Source organism: Orcinus orca, chromosome 12 (genome assembly GCF_937001465.1).
Source record: "Orcinus orca chromosome 12, mOrcOrc1.1, whole genome shotgun sequence".
NCBI lineage: Eukaryota > Metazoa > Chordata > Mammalia > Artiodactyla > Delphinidae > Orcinus > Orcinus orca.
In genome coordinates this window covers 66,390,414-66,413,445 of record NC_064570.1, presented here as the reverse complement: position 1 = coordinate 66,413,445, position 23,032 = coordinate 66,390,414, and the positions used below count along the sequence as shown (strand labels likewise).

Here is a 23,032-nt window from a genome sequence, read left to right as displayed (position 1 = left end):
TTACCATAGGCCATCTCTGTATTTGTGGTTTTATCTTCTTTGTGCCCATAACAGTGGGGAAAATCCTGGGCAAACTTTTCATGCTAGGACTAATTATGGAACTTGTCATGGAGCTCTGGGTATGGGTAATAGGACCAAGTGGGAGCTTGGATCAAGGAACTAGTAACCAGGGCTATGGTCTGTAAAGGGCCCGGAAGTTAGAGAATGGGGGTATTGATTCTGATCAGTAAACGCCCAATTCTGTTTTAGGACAAGTAGTGAGATGTGTCATCCTTAGCAATCAGGAAATGGTGCCCAGAGCCCTTTACTGCAGGTTGAGACAGGCTCAGGCCAGTAGTTTTTGGCTTAGATGCCACCAGTGTGTCTAACGCAACATCCCTGAAAGCCCTGACAAGCCAAGATGATAATCAGGGGAGAAGTGGAGGGGAAGGACAGAAATTGCACACGGTGGGTGATGGTTGAGAAGCCTGGTTTACAGGATTCCCGGGACTCTCAAATGCCAGCCCAGGTGACTGTATGAACACGGATTCGCTCTCACTTTTGTTTTCCTTCCGAAACCAGGTGTGGATCAGTCAGTGGTGACCGCAGGTCCAGTAGCAGCCTCTGACAGCCCCCCTCAGGTGGTCAGGCCCAAGGAAAAGGCCCTCAGCTCCACAGCCGCCCACAGACTCCAGCAGGAGCTGTCTTCCTTGGACTGTGCAGGCTCCCGACTGAGGAGTGTCAAGGTCCAGACAGCCTCGTTACCCTTGAAAGAGGCAGCCAAGTGCGAGCCGCAGGCTGGGCCCTGTGTTGACAGAGGCACCCAAACCAAGAAGTCTGGGAAAAGTGGGCAGATGAGGCACCGCGGCCAGCAGCCAGCACCCAGCACCACCTGCGGGCAGCCGCCACCAGCAGCAGGTGGCGAGCAAACTGCCCCTCATACTCGGGACACCTCCCAAGCGCTGGAGCTCACCCAGTATTTCTTTGAGGCTGTTTCCACCCAGATGGAAAAGTGGTATGAAAGGAAGATTGAAGAAGCACGAAGCCAAGCCAGTCAGAAAGCCCAGCAAGACAAGGCCACGCTGGAGGAACACATTAAAAGTTTAGAGGAGGAACTTGCTAAACTAAGGACTAAGGTACACAAGGAAAACTAGGGCCTGGGAAGTGGGACGAGAAAGGATTCCTGGGACTTCCCTGGTGGTCCAGTGGTTGACTGTGCTTCCAGTGCAGGGGGCGGGGGTTCGATCCCTGGTCTGGGAACTAGGATCCTGCATGCCGTGGGGAGGGCGGGGGGCAAGGATTCCTGAAGATTTCCGGTCCTGCAGCTGCAGAAGAGCTATGTCGGAGGTGTCAGTTATTGTACACATAGCAGACCTTGCCTTTTAAAAAAATCACTAATTTCTAAAACGTGCCAGACACATGCTTCCTATGCCCTGAAGTTGTGAAGACTTCAACAATTAGACTGAAACTAGGGGACACTTGGTTTCAGGTTTCATTACAGATTTGAAACCTCAGCTCAAGTTCATCTGAAGTTCAAAAGCTCAGATTAAGCGAGCTGTGCTAAGAAACTGAAGGATGTGTAAGCCTAAACCCCAATATTCAGGATATGAAATAATGTAAATGAAAAGCAAGAAAAAATATTAATCCCTGTGCATTCAAGTCAAGCAGTCATTCATATCAACATGCCTGCTGTGCCTGGACAGTGTCTTTCTGTAAGAGCTGTAACAGACACGCTGAACTCCCTCAAGTTCATAGTTCCCCAAATGCTGACATCTTAACCAGGGAAAACTCACCAAAGAAACTTTGAGGAGAAGGATTTTCATGATGTCACAAGATCCAGTATATCGTAAAATGTTTTGAAAAGTCAGAGTGTATTTAAATAATGGGTTAATTGGCTAATAATAGCGCTGGGAATGTCCATGAACTCAAACGAGAAAGATTCAGATCATTGGATCATGGTTTCTGTATCTTTCAGCCAAAAGAAAGAAACAGTACAATTAATCATAGTGGCTTTAAAGTGGATTAATGGAAAAAACATTCACGTAGCAATTACCTGAAATTTCTATAACCTAGTTCACAGCCAGTTATCTTAGAGTACTTTTCTGAATGTGAGCTTATTGGTCTACATTTTATAAAGAAATAAGGCTGTTTCTTGAAAGTATTTCATTTTGAACTGAGTTGTCATTGAAGAACCTCAAAAGCTTTCCACTGCTTTGTAGCAACTATGTCAAGGTAAATAAGCAATAAATTGACTTGGATTCCCCAGCTTCAGGGAGCCCTGTGGATGTTACTGTATGGAGTATACAAAGTTGCAAAAGTAACAGTATGTTGAAACTTTGGATTTAATTATCTTCCAAGCTTCTTGTCCCTTGTGGCATTATATTCGTCTCCTCAAAATTCCATATATGCATAGAAACCTCGATTCTATTTCTATAAACAGAGGAACCAAGTAACTGTTGTCTGTGATTTTTGAATGAACCTTTGCTCATTGAGCCAAAGAGAAAATATGACTTCTTGACATGGGAACACTCAGAAAAACAAAAGTATGCATTTAGTCCCTGTGTGTTCTGCCCATCAAGCTCAGTTGTTTTTGGTTTGTTCTTTTGAATACTGACAATCTATGGATCTAGGCGTTCCTAATAAATGTAGATGTATGTCATCATTACAAAACCTGGACAGGGAATTTATTTGATGTTCTCTCAAGTTTATTTTCAGGTTTGTAAGCTCGTCTTGTCGAATTTAAAACTTCAGTGGCACACTTTAAAGGGGAAAAAAAATGACACAGGGGCAGTCGATATGTTAAGTAATAGCCTTAGCCACTTCTCATGCTAGAAAGCTTTTGTATTTAAAACAATTCTAATAATTTAGATAATATAATAGATATTATAATAATAAAGGGGTTTAAAGATGCATTTATTGTAGTTAATATACATTAGTTGAACATTCAGACATCTTAAACTTTAGGAACAAAACTTCGGCATTCAAACAACAGTATAGTTAGTTTACAGGGAACACCCAGACAGTAAATTTGCCTAATCCAAAATACTGATGAAGATGATGAAAAAAATGTGTTTCACCAGCGTTCTATTCTGGCCAACATCTTAATGACCATGGTTCCACATGTGAGAAGAAATTGCTAAATAGATCTTCTCTTGGGCTTAAACAACGGACTTGGCCTATAATTCAGGAGATACGCAAAGATGTAAGTGAACAAATAAAATTAAATTGTTCTTTAGAGAGGAAGGGAAAAGCTTGTCCACGAGAATAGTCTTAGTCTCTGGAAGATGAAAATTCAAATTTTCATGTTTTATTCACTTAAACAAAATCAAAACAAAACCCCACATTAGGTTTTCTTGGAGAGTCTGTGGTATTTGATTCTTGCAAATACAAACCACAAATGCTCTTACATCTTCCACATACAGTGCTTCTAGGAAGAACATCAAAGTCACTGCTTGTCACGCTTCATAAAAGGATGGTTTTTAGCTTCAAGATTTTAGATTTACTAGATAGCCTGTACTTGAGTATTTGCCAATCATGCTACACAAAAGAGTAAGTCTTTCTAAGGTTCTCTGTTCAGAAACTGTTCACACATGCTTTTCCCTCTGTTCATCAGATGGCTTGATTAACGTACATCTATATAAAAACCTGAAAATTGGCTTATGTAAGCATTTTAGATTAGGCCATCCCCCGGTGGCAGAGTATTCAGAATTATTTTTGTCTTGTGGGTTCTGGAGCTGTGGAAGGGCAAGGGTGGCTCGGAATGCAGGTTAGTGACACACCACTGGTTTACACCTCTCCAATGGCACACGGTCCAACACTAGACACTGTTTATCCTGCAAAAGTTTTTCTACATCTTTCAGATGTAGATTCTTGGATTAACTCTGATTCTTGGATTAACTTTTTAGATTTGTTCTGTAGGTGAACTGCCAATCCCAGCCTCTTCCACGAGCTTTCACTTTCACTAAATTAACTGTTAAACACATTTGGTCTCTTTCAAAAGTGTCCTGAAGTCAACTTCTGTCTCCAATGTATTCTTCAAACTCTGTTTTTTCCTGGCACTGGAGGAGAACCTAATGCACTGAGGAGCTTCCTTAATTAATGATTTATTTTACTTTCCATGTGGATATTAAGGTAACCACATTAGTTTTGACCAGGAGTTGCCTCTTCTTCTTGGTAGGTGCTTCAGTGCATTTGTTAAACTTCTCTTTCTTCTTTTTCCTACAAAGTTCTAGATTCCCAGTGGTGATCTTTTTGGAAAGTCCTCTTGAATATCAGATGCAACACATCTGAAGAACATACCTCAACAACCCTGAGGGTTAATGCAGAAGGACTTTCCAAGGAAGCTCCATGGTGTCTCCTGAGGTCAGTACACCTCCAGCCCTATACCTCACACTGTTTTAAAACAGCTTAATTGACTTACACAATATTATATATCAATTATATTTCAAAAAAATTGGGGAAAAATGGCTTTATTCAGATATAATTCACATACCTGTAAAATGTACAGTTCAGCAGATTTTAGTATATTCAGAGTTGTGCATTCATATAAACAGAATCATACCATACATGATCTTTTGTGACTGGCCACTTAATGTTTTCAGGGTTCATCCAGGTGTAGCATGTGTCAGTACTCCATCTTTCTGTTTGCTAAATAATACTTTATTGTATGGGTATACCACGTTTTACTTATCCATTAATCAGCTGATGGGCATTTGGATGGTCTACTTTTTGGCTATTATGAATAATGCTGTTTAACCTTTTGGGCAACTGACAGTCTTTTTTCCAAAGTGGCTGCACAATTTTATAGTCCCACCAGCAGTGTTTAAGGGTTCCAGTTTCTCCACATCCTCATCCTCGCCAACATTTGCAATTATCTCCCTTTTTAATTATAGCCATTCTAGTGGATGTAAATAGTATCTCTTGGTGGTTTTGATTTGCATTTTCCTAATGATTAATGGTGTTGAACATCTTTTTATATGCTATCGTACTGGTTTTTGCTTCTTCCCAAAACTGCTGACATATCCAAGAACATTTTCAAAATAAAAGGTATGTTTTCAGTGCTAAGACAATTGCTCTTATGCCCTTTTCTTGGCTCTCTCTGATATGCCATGCTCCATGTTCTGATATTTTGCTCAAGGGCTCTATGTACAGATAGTTTCACTTGGCTTTGGGCTACCCACTGTTGAGCCTAAGCTCAACTAAACACATGGAGACTTTGAAAACCTTTCAGAATAATGCTGTAGTTAAGATCTGGCTAAAGCAAGTGTTTTTTCTAACTCTTTGAGCTGCATATTGCCTTGAGTAATCATCATCCGGATTGTATCCTGTAGAAGAAAGTGAAATCTGGTCACTGTTTTCACTGGTTAAACAAGGTACAGCTCTACCATTTTATTTGTTAAAATTAGGAACTAATACTGAGAATTGGCACTGATGCCCTTTAGGAAAGCCAAAAGTTAACAGTTAGGGGTACACAATGTCTGGCATGCTTTCATACACCCCACACATACTTCCCAAACCATCATGCTGTAATATTTATTATCTTTTCGTGTGTGTGTGGTTTAACAAACAAGTTGGGTGGTGCTACTGTAGAGTGTAGATATAGCAAACATTGTTAAATTTAAAATATCAGTTAAGTGAAAAATCAGTAACATCAAGAGCAATGATCAAGATATACCATCTCAGTGACATATCCCAAGATATCTATCAAAATTTTTTTAAAAACTCACTAATCAGTACAAAAGGGTCAGGGCCTACCATCACCATGATCTTGGTCTCACCTCTTCGGTGGCACTTTTGTTTCTTTTGAATTCTTCCCTTGCCCAGTCCTTCAGGTATTTGCGATCAGAATCATTTGGAACTTGCCGAATTGCCTGCAAAATCCTTCTGTAGAGGAGGAGAACTTGTTGCCTTCTCACGAACTGTACAGGGGAGGAGAAATGGCAATTACAGCTGCACAATCGTCAGCCCGGTACGCTCTTTTCTCTTTGGTTCTCAATTTTGAAAAGGGGAAAGAAAACCACCTTTTTCTTTTAAGAAAACGGCAAGAAGTTTGCGTTGTCTCCTTACTCCCTTGTCAAACATAAAATCAAGAGTACAAGCAGTAGACCAGTCTTTACCGCAGTCACCTGGGCAGTGAGGATCCGGGCTCAAGATCAAGAGCCCGGCCCGCCTCTTGCACCAAGACTGGAAAGTAGCCCCAACCCCCTTGCACTTCCCGCCGGCCCCCCCACCTCCCCCCGGCGCGAAGCCCCGCCCCCCGCCCGAACCAATCAGAGTGGGGCGCACGCAGGGTCGTCCGCCCCAGTAGTCCCCGAGACCCCTCTATAGAATGGGTGCAGGGGGCGGTAGAGAATCGAGCTCAGACCCAGTAAAGCTGCCCTAAGAGGCCGGTGAGGATAGTTGGTACCTGCTTTAGCGTTAGCGTCGCTGGGGGTAAGCGGGAAGCTGCCATCACGTCCAGACAGCGCGGTCCGCCAGAGCCCCAGTGCGCAGGGGCGGAAGTGGGCCGGTGACGGGGCGGGGCGAGCTCGGTTTCCCGGGAGGCGGCCTGCGACAGTTGCGCTGGCTCCGGGAGCCCGGCAGCCGGAACTGAAGCTCAAGGCAGTTTCGCTTTGTCTTAGCCTAAGTTTGCTCATCCGTGAAACAGGATAACAGTTCCTGCTTCACAGGTTGTTGTAAGAATGAGATGGTGGTGAGGCATTTAGCCCAGTTCCTGACACGTGGTTAAGTTTCATTAAATGAAAGGATTTGGGGGGTGAGGGAAGAAAACTATTTTAGTATATTTTTTGAGATTTAGTGCGTATAGTGAAAAATTCTAAAAATTTAAATGTTAATTTCTTAGTTTGTGTTGTGCTCGTCTCCTTTTCTCGTTCTTGTCCCTGTTCTTTTCTACTGCGAGCATTTTTCCTGGCGTTGTAGTCTTCATGATCGTCCTTAGTTACAAGGCTTTAAATGGTTGTCCCATTGCAGTTTTGAGAATTTTGTGTAACTAGTAATGAGGAACCAAACACCCCTACGCCTTGCTTTTTCCCCCCTATAATCGTTTTATCCTCCCCTCAACACACTCCTTACGCTTAGGTTATATTAACTGTAAGGGGTTAGTGAATCCCTTCTTTAAAAAAAACAGGATTGTTCTGAATTAAAATACAGCCCAAAGTGTTCAATTACCTGTTCGTTCACTGTGCATTTACTTGATTGCCTTGCTTGGAATCCTTGGAGCTCCCTTTTCCCAGTTGTGTACTTCTGGCTACTTTTGTGGGTGTGTTTCCTCGTCTGTAAAGTGAAATAACAGCATCTACCCCAGAGCTGCTGTTGTACTGTATTGTATGTAGTGCACTGAGAACAGAACCTGGCGCATATAAGCACTCTAAAGATTTTGAACATTACCAGGCATTGTGTGAATGATGTTAATACCATAACCACATATTTCAAAATTTGTCTACTAATTAGCAATTCATTGATTTTTTTTCTCTTTTAAATAGTAGTGAAGTTAAATATCCCTTGCCACTTTTAGTTACTTATTTTGTGAATTGTTATGACTTTGGTCCCTTTATGATGATCCAGACTTTTATTCTAATTTTATATGGGCTGTTTGCCATATTTTTTTAAACTTTGATCCTTTTCCTTTTATAGCTTTAAGTCTCTATATAGTCACGTGTATTTTCCATTCTTTTGAGCCTTTTCAATTTCATCTTCTCCCCTTCAGAGCTTTAAAAAATTTTCATTGTTAATGTTTATCTAGGATTTTGGTTTATAGCATAATGGGGATGTAAGTTCTTTTCCAGTTGTAAACTATAATTTCAGCACCATTTATTAACTAATTCATTCATATTCCTTGGATTTGTGATACTCCTGGTAAATTCTTTTAGGGTCTGAATAACCCTCAGGGTAATTTCATCCAGGTCGTTTTTACTTTTTTGTTGTTGTATGTTTTATTATTAGGCAGGAATACTCTCCTGTAGTATCTTGTAAGAGTCCTCTATTAATGGTCTGTATGACCTTTAGAAATGTTTTGTATTATTTTCCTCTAAATCATCTTAGAATCGTTACTGAAATTTTGAATGCGTTGAATCTATAAAGTGAGAACTGACATTTTTATACTATTTCTTCTTCCCATCCAGAAAGATTCACTCATGCTAGACATTGGTAATGCTGTCACGAGTCATATATGCCCCCTGTCCTTAGAATCACTCTTTGGGTAGGAAGACATAAGTCCAACGTAGTATTTATAGATGTTGTCAAGGCTCATACTGTGGGAGCTCATTCTTCTTGGAGGGCTTATCTGAGCTAGGCAAAGTCAGAAAGGCCAAGTGGGTAAGAGAATTCTAGACAAAGAATGCATGGAACACTGGCAGATTCCAAGGCCCGTGTGGTTTGCTGTGATCAGATCAAATAGTGTGGTGGGGATGCTGGGAGAGATGGGACAGGGGAGGCAGGTAGTGCTAAGAAGCAACAAATGGTACCTTCTTCACAGGAATTCAGAAAGATCTCCTTGGATGTTGTGAGTATGACGAAGTGAAGCTAGCAAAGTGATTAGTAGTTCAAGCTACATTTTATTTACTTTAATATTTATTTAAAAAAATTTTTTTGGCTGCATCAGGTCTTAGTTGTGGCACGCGGGATCTTTTGTTGCGGTGCGTGGGCTCATAGTTTGCGGCACACAGGCTCTCTAGTTGAGGTGTGCAGGCTTCGCTACCCTGTGGCGTGTGGGATCTTAGTTCCCTGACCAGGGATCGAACCTGTGTCCCCTGCATTGGAAGGTGGATTCTTTACCCCCAGGGAAGTCCCCCTCAAGCTACATTATAAGAGAGCTCCAGCTGTACTGCAGTCAGCGGAAAGCAAAAGGGAAGACAGAATAAGGTAAATATCCAGAAGTTAGACCGGACAAGATTGGGGTTTGGATGGAGGTGGAGAGGAAGGTAAGGCAAATGTAAAGGTTGAGCTCCAAGTGAGAGTGTGTGAGCCTACCCGCAGTAGCTTCTTCTTCTAAGTGACTCAGGTATGTCACTCTTCCTAACCAACGCCCTCAGTTCCTGATGGGTCTCCTGTGTCTGCTCCTGTGCTTCCCAACCCTTGTCCTGTCACAGTACAAACTGAAGCTAGCACTCTTGGGTAACTTGCTTACTGAAATTCGTCTGTTCCAGACCCTATTAGCTATCCCAGGGCCAAGGGAATCACTATGCTGGTACATCAGTTGGGATGCTTCAGCTTAGCTTGTCCTGTCAATTAAAGGTAGATATGATGGACCGCATCACTCATAATGTTGGTGTCTTCCCTCCCTGCTGGAAGATTAAACTTTCTGCCCCACAGAGGCCTTTGGCCAGTGATACATCTCTTACACTCAGATTTCATCTTGGCGCAGCACAAGTTACATCAACAGTGGTATATTTTTTAATACTTTTCAGAATATAAGCTGCATAGCTTTTTAGAATAAAAAATGATATAACCTCAGGTACATGCTTTAGGACACCTGGTGAAACAACAAGCAAACTCTCTTTGAGGACCACCTCAAAAGGGTGGCACACTTCACAGTGTAACTTGATAACAGACATGGAGATAGATGATTACGTCATGGCATGTTGTTTACGAAAGAACATCTGACAGAGCTTAACGAGAACACAGCACACAGTTAAGTATTCAAGCACTGCTTTTTGGCCAAGTAAAAACTGCCTAAAAACTATTGTTGATGGATTTTTGACTGGAAAAAAAGATGTGGCTGCTTAGTTCTTCTGATACAGCACTTCTTTTCCAGCATAAGACAGGCTCAGTTCAACTTGAAATCAGTGTGAGGAATGATTCTTCCTCTTAACTGTTAAGAAAAAATGAACTAAAGAAATAAATTACTACAACAGCAGGAACTATGGCACAGAGAGAGTGAAATAAAGGAAAAATCATCCTTCCATCATTGCATAGTCTCCCGAAGCAGCAAAGGTGAAGGGGAGGACACTGAAAAGCCCTTTCATTCATACATGGCCCAAGGGTCATTTTCTGATGATTTGGGCTCCCATGATGTCTGGTTGTTTTATAAAAAAACACACATACCACAAGCCTCCTCCCCTCGTAGAGAAGTTAGTTCCTTTCATAAGAAGCACAGTAAAAAAAAAAAACAGACTCTAAAAAAACCCGCAGCTGCCTCAGCCACTTGACAGCTTTCGGGTACACACTGTGGGCTTTGCAAGGCCAAGCCTTATTAGCGCAGGGTCAAAAGGGAAGTTCCCTTTAGTCCTTTGCCCAGAGGCCCGGCACAGTCCCATTCTTCCAGCAGCATCTCCTCATTGGAGGTGTCCAGGGTCCCTGGGAGGGAAGGCAGGCAGCTGGGCACCAAGGGTGGGGTGTAGCCTCCTCTTGGGCCAGGACTTCTGAGACGAGCCCAAAGGGCAGCGCCACCCCCCACCCCAGGTACGAGCCCAGACACCTGCTGCTGCTGTTCCTTCACCCCAAGTTTATTACAAGCACTGGCGCCCAGGCACAGCAGGGAGCATGAGTTTTCTCTAGGCTCTGAAATCGTGTTGTAAAATGTTGCAATAAAATTTTTTGTAGCTGTTGGGTGAACGTTTATAAATCAAATCTAAGATTAAATACCATTTTTGAGCTGGGAGTTCAGAAACAGTTGTCCAAAGGGGAGCACCCGGCAAGCAGTGTGACATTCTGACCGCAAAGTCTCACTTAGGACTGTGTTCCTTCTGTTCTACGGGTGGTCAGAGGCTGTCACTAGCTCAAACCACTGCCTGAGAGCATCGCTGAGCGTCTCGGGAAGTGCGTTCACATCGCGTAGGATTATATAGAACGGGAATGGGAACTCTTCCATGTAGGATCGGATTTCAGGCATCTCTCCAGGCCCTTTAAATATTGGTACCTTGATGTCCAAGATAGAATCCTGGCCAAAAAAAAAACATTTAGAAATAAAACTAAATCAGTGTCCTTGGCTAGCTCTTTTATGATCTCCTTTGCAGACAATTTTTAGGTCTCACATGTCTAATTCCTGCTTATAAAAATAGCTCTTATCACTAAGTAAAACAGAACTCTTAATAAGGAGGCGGCAGATCTTTCTGAGCACCCCTTCCAGGAGAATGGCCACTAAAAGGGAAGGAAAGGGGTAGATAAGCAAACCTGATTTCCCTACAATGGTATTTCCTATTCTCTACTTGGAATAATTCACATTAAATTTTCAGCTTGCTATCCAGGCCTTAATGTGACCTGCAGAGACAGTACTTCCCTGGGAACAGACCACCCCGTGGACATCTTTCATGTAGTGACTGATGCCTCCTCCTTTGAGGAGGGCACTGCTGAGATCCAAGTACTTGGAAAGGTTGGTCTATGTTTCCAACGGACAGGGCCCATCATCGAGGCTGCGATACCTGCAGCGACGCTGTGCAGAGGGAGATGACCCACCAGAGTACTAGTGAGCACAGAAAGTGGTTAAGAGGATAGACTGAGTCAGTCTGAATACTGGCTTCCTTGTCATTACCTACAACCTCTGTGCTTCTGTCCTTCACTGTAGAGTGGGAATAACCATCCCTACATCACTGAGTTACTGCTCGGTTACATGAGAAAATAATTATAAAATGCCTAGAACAGTACCCTTCAGGATGCCATGAATGTTATAGGAGTTCTCGGTATGACTGTGAGACCCAGGCCATTCTTCAGATAGAACAACTTGAAGGGAATCCCCAGAAAAGTGGCTTTGAGTAATCACTCACCCGTGAACTGGGATTGTCCAACACAACAAAAATGACAAAGATGTTAGCATTCCGGGCGGCCTGAACTGCTGCTAGGACTCTGTCTTTGCCCTCAAAGAAAAGGCCGCGTCCGTCAGAGACCACCAGGAGGAGCTGTGCAGTTTCTGTAGTAGAACATAACAGCAGAGGAACAACTCAACTCAAACGACAACTCAAACTACGTACGGGGACTTCCCTGGTGGCGCAGGGGTTAAGAATCCGCCTGCCAATGCAGGGGCCACAGGTTCGAGCCCTGGTCCAGGAAGATCCCACATGCCGCAGAGCAACTAAGCCCGTGTGCCACAACTACTGAGCCTGCGCTCTAGAGCCTGCACGCCTAGAGCCCATGCTCTGCAACAAGAGAAGCCATTGCAATGAGAAGCCTGCGCACCACAAGGAAGAGTAGCCCCTGCTCGCCGCAACTACAGAAAGCCTGCGCGCAGCAATGAAGGCCAACGCAGCCAAAAATAAGTAAACTGCGGACAGTAAGACAAATTAGTGCAGGCTTTCTCTGTGCTATCAAAACCAAGCAGTTCTCTGAAACTGGTGAATACTGGGCACAAATAAAGGCGGCCTCCAATTAGATCTATTACTTTGAACGTGTGAGTCACAGACAAGGCTGCACAAAGACATACAAAACTTCTGTCAATAAAACAATTTCCCAGTAGCGCCTTGGGGAATGTGACATTTAGATCAACTTCATTGTACATTGAACTCAAATCTATCAAATATATACTAGTTAATTACAAACTAGTTGGTGTCTACCTTCTCCTTTGATTATAAGCCTCTTGAGTATGGGTTCAATAAAAATTTCTGAATGAACGAACAGGTGAGTAAAAAATTCCATGAATGTTTAATACCTCTGCATCATCCCCTGTTTATGTGTTTTCCTATAGAGCTTACACTTTAAAAGATGGTGATGGGTACACTGAGATGAAAAGCAACTTGCAAACAGTACGAGAAAAGAAAAGCGTGTTATTAGCAAAGACCAAAGAACGCAGCTCACCTGGACTGATGTTTTGTGAGAGCTGCTGAGCGGCTGCAAACATGTTGGCTGCAGACTCTAGAAACTAAACCAGAAATAGACAATTAGAAAACTATTTAAGCTCTCTTCCCACTATCACAGAGACTGAAATTACTTCTGGCACTTAAGTGATTATCAGATAACCATCTCAAATCTATAGCAATCAAACTGTCCCTTCCATCCATCCGTAAAGGACTGACAATCTTTGCACTTGGCATTTACGTTGGGTGCTGGCATTCTCAAGCACAGACAAGACCTGTGTCCCTGGCATATACCCCACTAGTGTTCTACGAGACACCCCAAAGGAAAAGAAACACTTCCTCTGGGGGACAAGAAGTCAGTAACCCCCAAATGAAGCAAAGAGCTGTCTTCTTTCAAGAAAGGAAAACAGCTGAGCAAAAAAAAGAAGGCAAGAAAACAAAATATCCAGTGTAACGTGAAGGAGGCTAAATTACGGCAGGAAACCAGGAGGACAGAATTGTTACCCCATATGCTGTGTTTAGAACGTACGCCATCCCGAGCAAGCACTGGCTTTACTTCACATCATCTTCTCTAGGCTAAATGGTAGAGAGAAATTGGCCTTGACCCACTTGATAAGGGTACTGGGAGGTGGTTCATTTTTCCAAAATGTTCCAAACCTCTCAAAATAGGGAGCCAGAAAATCAATGATGCAAAGTCAAATGATCTTTGAAAAACTGAGAAAGAGAGATCACATGCTATTTAATAATGGATGCCACGGGAGATTCTCCTCCAGTGGTACACCGGCTGAGGCTCAGGACTATGCTCTCTTGTAAATTTTACCATACTGGGGAGGAGGGAGTTCTAAAAATTATGTCTCTCCTATACCATAAAATAACTGCAGAAGACATCTGAAGTCATCAGCATACCTGAGCAATCTTGGTTTTCTTTTGTTGGAATTTGCAGAGCCGCAGAATCTGGGACCCTGAGTAATCACTGAACTGTTCGTGGAATGGGTGTAACAGCTTTACGGACTCTCCAAAACTTGGGGGAGAAAACCCAAATACAATGGGAGTTATTTTTTGTCATGCAAAAAAAGGCTGGTTTTCCCAATGGGATTAAAAGGCACTCTTACCTGCACACCGCAATCTGACCCACTTCCAGAAAGGTTAGAGCATTTCCAATCACAGCCAGAGATTCAAAGGCAAGCTGTGAAACAGAAAGTGAAAGGTTGAAGAAATCGGAATATCCTCTACACCAATGCCTTTCAACCTTTTTTATACCAAGATTCCCACAGAAAACACTCCTTTTTTGTTATGGCACACAGGGGAACAACATCAATATGGCTATTCACAACCAGCTCAGAGGCTTTGGTGGCTTTGGTAGCCTTAGGCCCTGGCTAACAGCACAAGCGCCGAAACCCAATATCCTTTATACTAGTAGGAAAGGCCTGCTCTAGACATCATCCAATAAAAGCGATCTTGAGAAATTTGGTCCATAAATTTTTAAGGTTTCTTCCCCCTTTTTTCACTATAATCTCTCACGGGTAAAAGATTTTTAAAACCAATTTATTCTAAACTATGCATAAATGACAGTATAGTTTCAGAATTTAAATTCAGTTAAAAAGATGACGACACTTGTAGCAACTAACATCTGTTGAACATGCATCAAGTGCCAGGGACTAAACTGAGTGCTCTGCATACATGACTTCACTTAGTCTCATAACAGCTCTGAGCTTGAGTAAGTATTGTTATAATCATTTTTTCAGAAGGTAAAACTCACAAAATGAACTGCCCAAAGTCATGCGATGCTAAGTGGGGAGTTGAGACCTGAACACAGGTGCAGAGGTTACACTTTTTCCAGCAGAGCTTGTGCACAGCCTTCAGGCTGCTCGCGGACTTGTGCTGAGCAACAGCATCACTGCGAAGACCCCCCCACTCTCCACATCCCCGACAGCGGGGGGAGTGGGGGGGTCGTAACTCCACCCAGGCTCCTAAGCCTTGTTACTACTGATAGAACACTAACTCTACACAGACGTAAAGAAACGTGTACTGAAGACATCTTAAAAAAATCAGGGATATTCAGGGCTTCCCTGGTGGCGCAGTGGTTGAGAGTCCACCTGCCGATGCAGGGAACACGGGTTCCTGCCCCGGTCCGGGAAGATCCCAGCCGTGGAGCAGCTGGGCCCGTGAGCCACGGCCGCTGAGCCTGTGCTCTGCAACGGGAGAGGCCACAACAGTGAGAGGCCCGCGTACCGCCAAAAAAAAAAAAAAAAAAAAAAAAATCAGGGATATTCAGATATTACGTTGTGCATGGTCTTAAAAGAATATAGTACATTCATTCAGTGGAAAGTAAACACTGACAAATTTACTTACTCTGCAACTAGACAATAGCATGGCCATGCTAAGAAACACAACAATCTAAACGACCTACAGCAGTAAGACACCAAAATTTTTTGAGACATCCTGAAATTGCCCCTTTGAACTTTTTAAATCTTATATCTTCTCAAATATGGTCTCATATTCTCAGAACAAACTAACTGGTATTTCAAAGTGTTTTTTAGCCAGAACATATTTAAAACATTCAGGTGGCCCATCAAACTGCCACTACGCTTCTCCTCCTCACCTGTTTGGTATGGTTGTCTACCATGCTAGAGGAGTCATCAACAGCCAGGCAAATCTGATACTGCCGTTTACTGGGCTTGGTCCTTCGAAGCCAAATCTTGTCTTTCCGAAACTGACTGGCAATGTATGGAATGACCTTCCGCATGTTCAGTCGCTTCCCAGTTCGATAATCTCCTCTGTTAAATTTAACCAAACAGGAGCAAGATTAAGGATAAAATCACAGTAATAATAACATAACCAGTTATACCAAATAACCAGTAACCTGGCACAATGAAGTGTTACTGTCAATTGAGATTATTAAGGGCTGGGATCTTCTTGATCAGCAGCCAGACACACTGGATATGTATGTGGCAAGAATAATTAGGTCCTTATAGAAAATTTAAAATACTTTTTAAAAAGAAAAAAAATGTTTGCATTGAATATTAAGTCTTGGATTCTCTTTTGTGTTCTGAAACTACGCTTCTGGACACATCTTTGGAAAGATCTAGGTCTAGGTGAGTGACGCATGCAGCAATTGAGTGATCCAACATGTAGAAGGTGAGCAGCACACACACCCAAAGGTTCAGCCAACTCTCCCATCAGGTATTAATTAACTAGTCACAGAAAGTGCATTCATACTGAACTTCACAGAAGCTTCTGTGGTAGAGATGATAAAATGGCAACAAGGTAAGGAACGCCATACTAGAGCCTGTGCAGCACAAGTGGCAACCTAGACGCCAACACCATAGCTGTTACGTGCTAATAAGCTCAGCAGAAAAGGTGGCACTGCCATCTTTCCAGGGCACCATGAGTGCATCCAATGGAGAAGACTTACTTCAGCTTGGCAGCCTGGGTAGGCTCCAATATGAGACGAAGCTGTTCACACAGCTGTTGTGAAAGAGGTGCAGTTAAGACCAGGTAACTCTGCCACATCTCCACTGCTGCCTTCTCCTGTGACAACAGCAACAACATGTAAGTTACCCTTAGAAGGCTGGAGCCAACCAAAGTCATTACAGCAAGATGAAGGCCTGAAACAAAGCAGTAGAAAACAACCTGCTTCTCTTGTCAAACTGCTATCTGATTCACCTGGTTTAAAATGTCTCCTCCTAGGCTTCCCTGGTGGCACAGTGGTTAAGAGTCCGCCTGCCAGTGCTGGGGACACGGGTTCGAGCCCTGGTCTGGGAAGATCCCACATGCCACGGAGCAACTAAGCCCGTGCACCACAGCTACTGAGCCTGCGCTCTAGAGCCCGCGAGCCACAACTACTGAGCCCGAAAGCCACAACTACTGAAGCCCGCACACCTACAGCCCGTGCTCTGCAACAAGAGAAGCCACCACAATGAGAAGCCAGTGCACTGCAACAAAGAGTAGCCCCTGCTTGCTGCAACTAGAGAAAGCCCATACCCAGCAACGAAGACCCAATGCAGCCAAAAATAAATAAATAAAATTTAAAAAGAAAATAATTTAAAATAATAAATAAATAAATAAAATGTCTCCTCTTCCACCAAAACCACAACTCGTAGTTCCAATGAGAAAATAAGGTAATAAAATACTGGAATTCATGACCAAATCAATGCCTTATTCACATCACCTATGAGGAGTATATAATGTGTAACCTTCACATGGAGAGGGGGCCATGATGGGTAATTTTGGTGCCAGGAGATCCAGCCACTTAATCATGGTCTCTCAGGCTCATGTTTCAAAAACAAAAGTGACGAGTGCAAACCTCTCAAGTAACACTCAGCAGTGTGCTTATTTCCTGAATACAAAGCTCCATGGTTAGTTTTTTTTTTTGCCAATTATGGCAGAGCAGTCAATACATGTGGTGAGAATAATGATAAGAGATACAAAATTAAAATATGTGTATTTAGTAAATATTAGTAAATTTAGGATGCAAGGTCATTGAAAAGGAAACATCTGGTTTATCTACACTGCCATATCAGCTGGCAATGTTCCAGGTGGCCTATTCAGAGAGTGACACAGTATAGACTTTTGCCCCATGTTTCAACCACTGTCACATCTATTACATTCATTACAGATTGAGCAATGGAAGTTAAAGAATTAAACACACCAGTTTCTCTCTGTTTTAATTAAGCTACAGATCTAGTGGCAAACCAGGCAGAAAACAATGGATAGATGTAGGTTTCAGAATTATAATTATATTCTCCATATACTCGGTCGCTTTGACCAAGGTAATTGGAGTTAAGAATCTATTAAGTTTACTGTACCTTAAAAAACAAAAGTCAAGATATTTTATAAAAACACCAGTGACTTACTTCTTCTGGGTTTCCAGATTCGTGTGGCTGCCATGTTTCCAGCTGTCTCTCCAGCTCCTGTCTTAGCTCATTGACATCTTTTAAGAAGGGCTAAAAGGGAAAAGCCACGGATAGAGGAGATTCCAGGTTGGAATCACCAACTCACTGTACCTGGTTGCCTTATTCCCTGCAGTACGAACTCCCCCTGAGATGCAAAACTTGAGCAAATTTAATGGCACAATTAAGACACCAGACAACCATTCTTCTCCTTCTCATTATGTAGAGGCAAAATGAATAAAGGAAATATTAACATTTAATAAATCCATCCCAGTAAAACAAAATACCCAGGAAGATATCAATAATGGAAATATTCTTTAATTAATCTAGACTATAATTAAGTCAAAGAATTAGGGACAACAACTCAGTTAATTTAGGCTCTTCCTAAATGCAGGCATTAAGTCAACGATTCTTACGATTCTTACTACTTAACCAACATAAACTTAACTGTCCTGCAGGCTCCTCACACAAGGCTGGTGGATATGAGAGGAGTAGATGTGAGAGCCAGAGGTCCAAGGACAAGACCCACCATCGTGGCCAGGTCAGGACACCGACCATCCACGGTGACCCTGGGATTAACTGTTGGAAGTGTTATCTGCTCAGAGAACACGTCGTACCAACAGTACTCCTTAAAAGACTGATAAGGATATGATACCCCAAAACAACCAGATGCTACATAAAGTTCTTAAGACAAACATGTCTTAAGTTGTTTAAAAGAAACTTATAATTATGTTTTGTCAACTTATTGAAGTAGTAATTTGTGAAAGTTTTAGTACCTGGAAAATCGTGTCCACAAGGAGCTGATGGGCTGTATGAATGGTCGAATCTCGGCTTCTCTCTGGTTTCTCATTCTCTGTCTCCCTGTGGGATGTGTCTGTCCTGGGGTCTTGGTCTTCCTCTGTGTTAACAGTTTGGGTCTCCATCTCCATCTCTTCAAAGCCTGTTCTCACACCATAATGTCAACATGAAGACTCAACCTCCACAGTCACGTGTCAATCCTAACAATTACTCAGACTTCACTCATTCACTCCCCAGCACATTAACACCTCGGCTCCACGTGTCCTTTCTCTCTGACACAGTCTGCCAATTCTCACTCCCTTAACTTCCCCCTCTTCCCACCCTGATATGGAAGGCGGCTGTTCTGGGAGGCAGAAGTGGGGGGAGACTGTTTTACCCTGACAAGCCTCACAGAACCGTGTGATCCATTAAACTATGTTCATGCAAATAAATAAATAAACTATGTGCATGCAGAACTTTGACAGAACCAAAAACTAAAATAACATCATAGCTCCATTTTATAGATGAGGAAGCTGAGACAAAGAAGACAAATAATTTGCCTCAACCTATAAAGTAAGTAAGTAAGAGAAAGTCTGGATTTGAATCTAGAAAGGTCTAAACACAGAGCTATGCCTTTCCCACTGTCCTGTAACAGCCAGGCAGTCAGCAGTTCTAACGCCCCTGAGAAGACGGAAGCAGAAGGAAGAGTTTTTGAATTTAGCAAGTTCTTTTAAATTTGCACTTATACCACTGCTGATAAAGCTATTTTTTCATGTGTTGAACTTAAAAAACAAAACAGCCTTGTAATAGCACTTGGTCAGCTATGAAATGGAACTGTATGTAAGAAGTTTTGTTACCTTCTCACATGCATTTCCCCTATTCTATTTCTTTAAACATTTCTTTAAATAAAATGTTTAAATATAGTATATTTTCATATAATTAAAAATACTGTTTCTCTAATAATCAAGAATATATCTTCTGGGGGACTTCCTTGGTGGCACAGTGGATAAGACTCTGCGTTCCCAATGCAGGGGGCCCGGGTTCGATCCCTGGTCAAGGAACTCGATCCCAGATGTGTGCCACAACTAAGGAGGCAGTGAGCCGCAACTAAGACCCAGTGCAACCAAATAAGAAAGAAAAAAAAAGAATATATCTTCTGGTCATACTGGAATATGTGTACTATTCTGTTTTCTTCTACATATTTAAAAAAGACTGCTGGGTTGGGCTTTGCTGGTGGGGCAGTGGTTAAGAATCAGCCTGCCAATGCAGGGGACACGGGTTCAAGCCCTGGTCTGGGAAGACCCCACATGCCACGGAGCAACTAAGCCCATGCGCCACAACTACTGAGCCTGCGCTCTAGAGCCCATGCTCCGCAACAAGAGAAGCCACTGCAGTGAGAAGCCCGCACACCACAACGAAAGAGTAGCCCCTGCTCGCTGCAACTAGAGGAAGCCTGTGCACAGCAACGAAGACCCAACGCAGCCAAAAATAAATAATAGATTTTAAAAATAAATAAAATAAAAAAATAATAAAGACTGCTGGGATTTTGTCTGAAACTCAAGTTTCAAGGGTGTCCGTGAAGGACAGTGTCCTGTAACACCTTCCACCTTCCTACTCCCAAATGAAACATGTACAGGGAAATTATGGGCAAATGAATCTCTAAGCCATGGGTTAGGATGGGGAAAGAAGTGACCAAGCGCGACTGCAGCACCAGAGAAATGGCTTCTGTGAGTCGGAGAGCTTAGGCAGGAGGGTGTGCTCACTGCAGGACTCACCCGGCCCAGCTGTGCGCCCCGACCTGGCTTCCTGGGACTCCAGCTGCTCCGTGTCTATTGCGCAGAGCTCCTCCTGCTCCCCCGTGCCCGCGGAGGCGTCCTCTATCTCCTCCTCTTCCCAAGCCTCGCTGGGGTCCTTTGCAGACTGCTGCTGCTCCGTGCTAGCCACATCTGCCAACAAAGTGCACACACGTGAAAAGGTCAGCTCTCTGCAGACAAAGCCATCATGAGTGGGTGTGCTTTTGGTCATTCGTACTTCCCAAGATTCTGCCCCTGACTGGTTATGTGGCTTGGACACAGTACTTGGCTTGTCTGTGACCTACTGATGTAAGTGCTTAACACTCCCCCCTCGCCCCCCAGCCAGAAGCTTCAAGGATACAGTGTAACTATACATGTGACCATAGATTGGATGTTTAGCTGGGTTTTTATTGCTATGACCAGAGACTGAACCAGAATAAACATGCCAGGCACGTGACTCAGAGCAGCTAATGGAATCATCCTCATTGCCAAGTTATGGGTGGAAAACCTGTAGTGATAAAGTATAACACGGGGCACAGAAAGATCAGCATGGGAATCCCAGCATTGTGATCTTGGACAAGTTCTTAAGTATCTTTGGCCTCAGTGTGCTGATCTATAAAATGGAGACATCCTAGCTGGTAAAGACTGTCAGAGGAACTCCATGATCATGCTGCAAAGGCTCAGAATGGTGCTGGGCACAAGGTAAAAGCTCCATGCGTGGCAGCCATCACTGTATTGCTTCATTTTCCTTAAAAGTGGGGACAGGGAGAGAAAAGAGTAATCCACAGCAGAGCAGTCTTTTTGTACCATCCTCACAGTACACATTATCAACACCAGCTTACATATTAGGAACGAAACAGTGAAAAGTTACCAAGAGAACTTGAAGCAGAGACTGAGTGACGACTGACTACTCCCTTTCTATGCTGAGATCTTTTTTCTCCTTGTTTGTTTGTTCATTTATGGCTGCGTTGGGTCTTCATTGCTGCGTGCGGGCTTTCTCTAGTTGTGGTGAGCGGGGACTACTCTTTGTAACGGTGCATGTGCTTCTCATTGCGGTGGCTTCTCTTGTTGCAGAGCACAGGCTCTAGGCACGCAGGCTTCAGTAGTTGTGGCTCGTGGGCTCTAGAGTGCAGGCTCAGTAGTTGTGGCACACGGGCTTAGTTGCTCCGTGGCATGTGGGATCTTCTCCGACCAGGCCTTGAACCCGTGCCCCTGCATTGGCAGGCAGATTCTCAACCACTGTGCCAACCAGGGAAGTACTGTGCCAACCAGGGAAGTCCTCTCTCCTTTCTTGAAACACAGATTTCAAGTTCACAGCTCCTATCATTGCCGGGTGATTATGAAGGAATGTCCACTACTCAGAATCCCTGAGATCAGTGCTGGGTTTGGATACGGCCAACCTTTACCAAAGATATTTAAAAGGCTCACACTAGACCCAGAACCCTGAACACTGAAACCCTGCACTTGGCTACAGGTATCTTTATATCAAAAACAAACTGTATTTCTGCACAGTTCTTATTAGAAGGAAACTAGTTTAAAAAGCCATTTCCTCTCCCTCCTAAGATGACTTTTAAGAACACCTGGTGGGCACACAGCATAAGCATTCACAGAGCTCAGTAAGCAAAGGAGAAGCCTTCCCTGCATCATACCATAGGTCTGTACGTCATAGGGCTCGCTACCCTGTTTAATGTGCTCAAATGCTTCCGCGTCCTCTGCCTGGGTCTGGGCCGGGCCCTGCTCAGTGTGGCTGTCCGTGTCCACAGTCCTCAGCCTCTTGTGCACACGCTCATTGTGGTCACCCATGGAGCGTTCGTTGTCGGCCTGCCCAGGTTTCCTCTTAAAACTCTGTGGGAAATATGAGGAAATTCATCAGAACCTTGTCTAATGGCAAAAAGAGTAAAAATAATCATAATATTTATCCTCAGGGGGCTGATTAAGTTAATCAGGTGTACCAGACAAGAGTGGATTTCAGTGACGCTGTTAATAGGAAGATCTCTAAATACATATACAGAGCAATCTCTATGATATACTTTTATACCTGAAACAAAGGCAAAGAGGCAAAGAAACATTCTCACACAGGGAGGTGCACACACACAAACATCCATACATATACTACACATGCAGAAAGTCTCTTAGAGAGAAGACAAGACTGGCAGCACCAATATGCTCTGAGGATAGTCCCTTGGGTGGCTTGAAGACAGGAATAAAATGGAAGCTTTTTAGGGGATTGGTTTCTATATACTAATTTTGTATCACATGCATGAATAATACCCCATTTTAAAAAGCCTTATTTTTAAAACACAAAAGAGGGAATTCCCTGCCAGTCCAGTGGTTAGGACTCGTCGCTTTCACTGCTGGGGCCTGGGTTCAATCCCTGGTTGGGGAAATAAGATCCCGCAAGCCATGCAGTGCAGCCAAAATAAATAAATCATATTAAATTTTAAAAAATTTAAAAATAAAACACAAAAGAGAATGGACAATGAACAGAGTTAAGACTGGTTAGTCCTTGGCAACAACACACAACACCTGGTTTTTAGGCTCCATAATAAGAACTTAACATGATAAGGGTGTGTGTGTGCGTGCATGCGTGCATCTGTGTCTGTGTGTGCGCGTCTGTGTGTGTGCATGTGTCTGTGTCTCTGTGTGTGTGTTTGTGTCTTGTGTGCGTGTATGTGTGCGTGTCTGTGTGTGTGTGTCTGTCCCCACACAGGGAAGAAGCCCCAGCTGGGAAAGCCCCACAGTCCTGGTCTGCTCACCAAGGCTGACATCATGGTGAGACAGCAAAGGCTGGGAATTTGGTGTTTTTTTTTTTTTTTTAAACCATTACATTTAGAACATCATTTTACATGCAGCCTTCACCTAAGTTTAG

At 43.2% G+C, this 23,032-nt stretch overlaps 3 protein-coding genes across 8 annotated transcripts in view; 1 reads left to right on the top strand and 2 right to left on the bottom strand.

Moving 5' to 3' along the window:
- Positions 1-22,598, top strand: part of ANKRD6 (ankyrin repeat domain 6) — a 256,275-nt gene extending 233,677 nt beyond the window's left edge. For all 3 annotated transcript variants that reach the window (XM_033418817.2, XM_004264818.3, XM_049695476.1), the window contains 4 exons: positions 562-5,351; positions 5,803-5,947; positions 11,151-11,287; positions 18,052-22,598. In XM_033418817.2, coding sequence (XP_033274708.1) covers positions 562-1,133 — 572 coding nt within the window. In that variant the 3' untranslated portion in view covers positions 1,134-5,351; positions 5,803-5,947; positions 11,151-11,287; positions 18,052-22,598. The remainder of the gene's footprint in view (positions 1-561; positions 5,352-5,802; positions 5,948-11,150; positions 11,288-18,051) is intronic.
- Positions 2,876-9,194, bottom strand: LYRM2 (LYR motif containing 2). The gene is made up of 3 exons (XM_004264815.3): positions 6,386-9,194; positions 5,757-5,897; positions 2,876-5,303 (listed from the first exon to the last, which is right to left on the bottom strand). Exons 1-3 carry the CDS (start codon positions 6,428-6,430, stop codon positions 5,223-5,225), a joined length of 267 nt encoding a protein of 88 aa, XP_004264863.1. The 5' UTR covers positions 6,431-9,194; the 3' UTR covers positions 2,876-5,222.
- Positions 9,354-23,032, bottom strand: part of MDN1 (midasin AAA ATPase 1) — a 154,423-nt gene continuing 140,744 nt past the window's right edge. For 3 of the 4 annotated variants that reach the window (XM_049695470.1, XM_049695472.1, XM_049695471.1), the window contains 11 exons: positions 21,813-22,008; positions 20,146-20,316; positions 18,370-18,533; positions 17,558-17,647; positions 16,117-16,232; positions 15,304-15,478; positions 13,814-13,887; positions 13,608-13,722; positions 12,703-12,766; positions 11,679-11,821; positions 9,354-10,855 (listed from right to left, as the gene is read on the bottom strand). In XM_049695470.1, coding sequence (XP_049551427.1) covers positions 10,667-10,855; positions 11,679-11,821; positions 12,703-12,766; positions 13,608-13,722; positions 13,814-13,887; positions 15,304-15,478; positions 16,117-16,232; positions 17,558-17,647; positions 18,370-18,533; positions 20,146-20,316; positions 21,813-22,008 — 1,497 coding nt within the window. In that variant the 3' untranslated portion in view covers positions 9,354-10,666. Of the gene's footprint in view, positions 10,856-11,678; positions 11,822-12,702; positions 12,767-13,607; positions 13,723-13,813; positions 13,888-15,303; positions 15,479-16,116; positions 16,233-17,557; positions 17,648-18,369; positions 18,534-20,145; positions 20,317-21,812; positions 22,009-23,032 lie in introns of those variants that run through there. The other variant, XR_007470601.1, reaches the window with a different exon arrangement.

Bases quoted from the DNA above. Each gene is read 5' to 3' on its own strand.
- LYRM2 (XM_004264815.3), bottom strand. From the start codon at position 6,430: ATGGCAGCTTCCCGCTTACCCCCAGCGACGCTAACGCTAAAGCAG. The intron at 5,898-6,385 runs GTACCAACTATC...TCCCCTGTACAG, and splicing joins CGACGCTAACGCTAAAGCAG to TTCGTGAGAAGGCAACAAGT. The intron at 5,304-5,756 runs GTGAGACCAAGA...TTTCTTCTACAG, and splicing joins ACAAAAGTGCCACCGAAGAG to GATACAATCCGGATGATGAT.